General features: G+C 45.5%; 1 protein-coding gene across 1 annotated transcript in view; it reads right to left on the reverse strand.

Moving 5' to 3' along the window:
* The window catches only part of GNAI1 (G protein subunit alpha i1), an 84,887-nt gene extending 81,310 nt beyond the window's left edge, over nucleotides 1-3,577 (reverse strand). Inside the window, exon 1 of the mRNA XM_047752919.1 lies at nucleotides 3,103-3,577. Within this exon, the coding sequence (XP_047608875.1) occupies nucleotides 3,103-3,220 (118 nt within the window). The 5' untranslated portion in view covers nucleotides 3,221-3,577. The remainder of the gene's footprint in view (nucleotides 1-3,102) is intronic.
* Nucleotides 3,578-6,000: the final 2,423 nt, after the last annotated feature.

Below are 6,000 nucleotides of genomic sequence, written 5' to 3' on the forward strand. Positions count from 1 at the left end.
CTAGGCCTAATGATATGCCCTTAAAAGGATAAGTTGTAACATCCTCAAAGAAAGAATAATAAAAGGTGTTTTCCCTTGAGAGAATTAGCCATATATAATGGAAAGAAAACTTTCATTATTAAAATAAGTTTCTTTCTTTAGGATATTTATTCTAAAACTAAAACCTGGAAGATAAATCTAAAAGGCTGGAACTAGTCAAACCCTGACCTAATTTAGATCAATTTAGGTGCTTTAGGTCAGTGATTAGACTAGATCCTCTTTTTTCTTTTTTTTAAAGGCCTAATTCACTGTTCCTAATAAAGACAGTGAAATACCTCTGATATATATATATACACACACACATATGTACATATATATATGACAACCAATACCCCAATTTTTTTACTAATAATGTGTGTGTCATACCCGAATCTCTCAACCCAGATATCTAAAATAACAACACACGCCTTAAGAAAAAATGAAATATAATGAACTACTTAACATACCATCTTAAATGCACTCTGGAGGCTTTATACCTTAAATGAAAAAAAAATTTGATGAGAAAAACATAGTAACTGAAGAGGAAGAAGACACGACATGAATGGAATTGACATTTGTTATGGATTGCCTAGAGACCATGTTATATTTCCAGTTGGTTCAGTTGTCATGTTTTATATGGAATGACTGCACTGAGCTGCTTACACATATAATTTGAAACATCCAAAGAAGGTCAACTCTTCAGCACAAGTCAAATTAGTGTGGAAAAAAGTTTTTGAACATTCTAAGAAATAAGATTTATGAAAAAAGCCAGCATTCTGTTCATAGAAAGTAGAGTGTTGGAACACTGGGCAAAAGGGTAGAGTAAAATGGGAGTGAGAGAGTAGAAGGGGAGGGAGTAAGACGCATGAGGAGGAGGAGGAGTTCCTCCACATGAACCAGACAAGGATGTGATGTGATATCTACAAAGAAAAGATGTAGGCAGAGCAAAAGACTAAAACTTGAAAAGGGAACTGAAGGAATTCAGTCACCCAAAGATTTTAAAGTCATGGTGAAAGCTTTCTAATGCTACTGGTATGGAGAAACAAAAGTTCTCTAATTTCTTCTCAAAATCATGACTCTGCTACCTCTTTCTCTTAACTCTCACTATAGTTGGCTATACAGATGCAACTTTTGGTTCTACACTACACATTCAGCTATATTTGTTAGTCTAGAACAGTGACTCTCCACTAAGATTAAATTTTGCCCCCATGGGACATTCTGGAGATATCTGGAGACATTTTCTAGGGTCACGGGTGGAGGGGGCTGCTAAAAGGTGAAGGCCAAAATTTCTGCTAAACACCCTACAATGCACAAGACCGTCTGCACAACAAAGTATGATTCCACCCAAAATGCCAATAGTGCTAAGGCTGAGAAATAGTGATCTCTTCTGACTAGAAGCAAAAACCAATTCCTTGAACCTTTCTTCTAGTCCATCTTTCTCTGCAAGATATCTATTTAAAGCATAAAACAACATTAGAGGACTCGTTTCTTGATGCTTTAAACATGGTGGATGGCTGGCTCAAACTGAGTGTCACACAATACAGTGAAATAATATATCGGAGCAGGAGTGCAGAAACTGCAGGAAAAAACTTCCCAAAATATTTTCCCCCATTTTCTTCTCAAGTACATTTGATTCTAAAGAGAAGCACCTACTTGTTTCCATGCCAAGGTGTCACTCCTGTGCTCAATGCACTGAAAATACAGTGACTTCCTCAAAAGACAATTATTTTCTTACTGATGTGAAAACTTAAGTAAACACTATTAACTGAAACAATTTCTGCTGTGGGGGGCGGGGGTGAAGAAAGCCACCAAGTCTTTAAAATGCAAAGTTATTACACAGTTTGAGTGCAGAATGACTCAGATCATTATTACTTTTAGTCATACCAAGTTTGCTGCTTCTAAGCCTACTAGTAATGGAGAAAAAAACCCACCATTTTCCTGCAGTCACTAAACCAATGAAACAGAAGCTTACTGAAAACAGGTTTATGCAATAGTATTTCTCCTCTATTATAACTATTGTAAAATAAAAGCAGTCGCTGGGAATGAAAACAAAGAAATCTTTCACCTACTTTACCTACAGGGTGTGTGTTGTTGGGGGTGTAGGGGTGGGAGGACAAGCAAACAAAAGAAAGCCCTAACTCACGCATCAACCAATCTTAAACTGTGAATATTTTCCTAATGCACATCTCAAAAACAATCCTGGCTTACTCTTTTTACGTTTCCTCCCTTCCAACAACTGGAAACGACCTCCTCCACATAGCGTTTCACCAGGAGAACAACACTAATAACAAATAAAAGCCTCGCGGGTACCTGGCAAATCTCATTCATCAAAAACCGCGGCCAGCAGAGAGAGAATCCCGTTGTCTGGTGTGACCCATTCGCACCTTTCACGGTGGTTTTCAGCGCTGGAGTATCTTACTGAAGCCACTGTTACCTAACTTCAGTGATTTCCATGTCCCCACAGCAATAAAAATCCAGCATCCAGCGTAGCCTACTCCCTTAACACAAGGTAAATATAATCACTGCTCCTGTAACACTTACTGAGTCGCCATAGGAAGTTCACCAGAAAGACACATTTCAGTCCCTCGGAGGCCCCATAAAGGTTCACTGATTTCACAAAACGTGGCACTCCTGACACAGGAAAACCACAACCGCGACACGACACCTTGAATGAAGGGTTTTCGAGGGGGGCGGAGGGTGCTTTTATTCTCCCGGTGCCAATGCCCTTTCATCTGTATACAGCTGAGCTAACTTAAAAGAAAAAGGGGCTCCTCGCAGGTTCTGCACCGAGGCACGCCAGCGAAGTGAAGCTCCTGCGCCGCCGCGGGAGAGTTCTCCCCGGCCAGGGAGCAGAGGGGAAAGAGACCCGGGAAAGGGGCGCCTGCCTCGCCTCCGCGCCACACCACACAAGCTCGCCCTTCGAAACCCTCCTCGGGCGGGCTACAAGACGCGCCCTCGGCCGTTTTGGCACGTCCCCTCCGGGCTTCCCAACGCCAAGCCAGCAGCGGCCGCCGCGCCGCGCCCAGCACATCCGCCCGACCCCCTGGGTGCCCCCAGACGCCAGCCCGGCCCGGCTGCCCTCACCCAGCAGCAGCAGCTTGACCTCCCGAGCCGCCTTTTCGCCATCCTCGCGGAGGTTCCGGTCGATCATCTTACTCCGCTCCACCGCCGCCTTGTCCTCGGCGCTCAGCGTACAGCCCATTGTGCCAGAAGCAAGAGCTGCCCGCCGCTCCCTTCAAGTCCGGCGCGCTGCCTCGAAACACAGGTGAAATCTTTCCTTCTGGGTGCGGGCGTTCGAATTCCTCCCGTCGCCGGCCACGCCACCCCCACCCAGTTCCGAAATGGAGTGTAGAAAGCGGTCTGTAAAGGAGCAAGCAGCACCGCGCGCTTCCTCCCCCTCAGCGGGCTCTGCTCCTCGCCTCCCTCCGCGCCCCCGAAGTCCCGGGTCTCGAGGCTCAGGGAACACAGACTGGGGGCCTCCTGCCAGTGGCTGCGCGGCTGCCTCTAGAAGCCCGGAGCGGCTCAGCGTCCGCGCGCCGCCGCGGCCCCGCCCCTGCTCGGCCCCTCCCGCCACCCCGCGACCACTCCCAGAGCGCGCGCTCCCGCCAGAGCCCTCGGACTGCGCCCCCTCGGACGGGCGCGCGCGCCCGCGCTGCCGCGGACCCCGAAGCGGCGCAGTCCCGGAGGGCCCTCCTCCTTCCCGCGCGCGCCCCTGGGCCCCGGAACCCTGAACTGTCAGGCGAGCTCCCCTACCTCACTTCTTCCGCGGGAGTGTGATAATTTCCTCCCGTTTACTCACACCCAGGGATGTGTGCGGACCTGCCCCTTCGGGGTGCGGGTGGGAGAGCTGCCAAAGTTGGAAACCAAAAAAAGCCATTCCTGGGCGTTTGAGCATGCCCAGCTCTGGCAGCCACGAAAGGGTTTTCGACCTGTAAACCCGCGTCCAGCTTCCTGGGAAACATGGAGCTGGGGAGGGGATCGAGCCGTGGCGAAAGCACAGGTGGGGACAATGGGGGACAGAAAAGTCTGGGGCGGACAGAAGGTCAACTTTCTTCCGTTTCTATCTCCTTCTCTCCTCGCCGCTTCCATCCATTCTCAGATTCTTTTTCACAACCAGAGAACATTTTGAGGGATTTCCTCATAAACTGAGAAAGTGTGAGACAAAGAATCAAAGAGTATATTTTTAAATGACAAAGCCAGTAAAACACGCCCACACAAATATGCTCCACACCATAGCCAAAGTCCTCTGCAGCGGTGTGTAAGCCTCCAAGCCAAGTTCTGAACCAATATTTACGACCATGTTAGTAAATCATAATCCATTGGACATGTCATTCATAGGCTTCCTCTCCCATAAAATGATATAGAGTTGATCCACACTACCGCTCCATCCTTCCAGCTGTACCTGGTCCGGGGGGAGATGGTTCCTGTAGCCAGAAGAGGTATTTAACCCAGAACGGAATAAAGGCGCTTAGGTTTAAGGTCTGGTCTCTCCCTGTCACTTGAGCTTCTACACCTTTCTCTTTTAGAACATCTCAGGAAATGGTGATTGACTATAAGATGGGGTTGGTAGCAAAGATCATCTTTGATGTGTTAAAAAAATTAAGAAATTGCTCTTTGGTTTCCATCTGGAATTCTGTTTTCTAAAAAACATTTGTAAAAACTGGGCTTGAGTTTTCCAAGAAGGTAGCGCTGAGCTGATGCTACAGGAAAGGTTTAGAATGGGTCTCCTAAGCAAGGCCTGTAGGCTAGCAGAGCTTGCCAGTTTCCTCCTTATAGGACATGCCCTTTCCTGTTCTCTTACCATAGTCAAACCTGCTGGCCTCAAAGCTGCCATTTCAAGAACTGCCTCAGCTTTTCCTATGGCCTTTTGTAATAAAACAACAAAAAGAAACAAGCCTTAAATTGTACTTAATTATCTTCTACCCTCTTTTTATTTCTTGGCAGTCTAAATGTTGATACTCATCAGAAACTCTGAAATTGATTTTAGCAGAGTGAGCTTTCAACACAGTGTTTGTGTATTACCATTTTGGATTATCTGTTATTCTGAGTCTGTCCTATAAGCTTCAAGCCATGTAGAGTATGGACCAACAATTGCAAGAAAAAAGGAAGCAATTGTGACTGAGTATAGTGGACATGACTACAAAACTTATGTTTTGGAGAAAAGAAGGTGTAACAGAATGATACACATTACCTCTCTCCTTTGAGAAGCTTGTCAAGTAGGTGAAGGGTTAAAATAAATGGATGAATAAGAACTGAAAATTAGCTTTATTATGAAGCTAAACTTCTGAGAGGATGCAGAGTAATGGAGTCACCAATATGAAGGGAAATTCCGAGAGGAGAATGTTTTTTCAAAACATGAAGAAAGCCATGACTGGGGATTGGTGGGGAGTTTCAAGGGCTTTGTGTTGGTCAACTCAGGATGCCATAATAAAACACCATAGACTAGGTGACTTGAGCAACAGGAATTTACCTCTCACAGTTCTGGACATGAGAATTCCAAGATCAAAGTATCAGCAACTTAATTTCCCAGTGAAGACTCTCCTTGTGGCTTGCAGATGGCTACCTTCTTACAGAGCTAGAGGTCTAATCTCTCTAACTCTTCCTATAAGGACACTAATCCCATCATGGGGGCCCCACCCTCATAACATCATCCAAACCTAATTACCTCTCAAAGGCCTTAACTCCAAATTCCCTCGTATTGAAGTTAGGGCTTCAATGAATTTGTGGGGTTGGGGACACACATTCAGTTCATAACAAGGTAAATTTTGAGAAGAATAACCAGCCAAAAAGGTTAAATGTAAGGTACATGATGGAAATAGCAATTGTCTTATAACCGAAATGTAGTTTGGTTGTAAAGAATCACAGGAAGTGTGGCACAAAGTTGAAGGAGAGCTTTAAATGTTACGGTGAAGAGTTGGACTTTATACAATGGGTGCTAAGTGTTCCATACATTCTCTGAGTTGAGTAATAGGTATTTAAAAA

The sequence above is a fragment of the Phacochoerus africanus genome, chromosome 11, assembly GCF_016906955.1.
Source record: "Phacochoerus africanus isolate WHEZ1 chromosome 11, ROS_Pafr_v1, whole genome shotgun sequence".
NCBI lineage: Eukaryota > Metazoa > Chordata > Mammalia > Artiodactyla > Suidae > Phacochoerus > Phacochoerus africanus.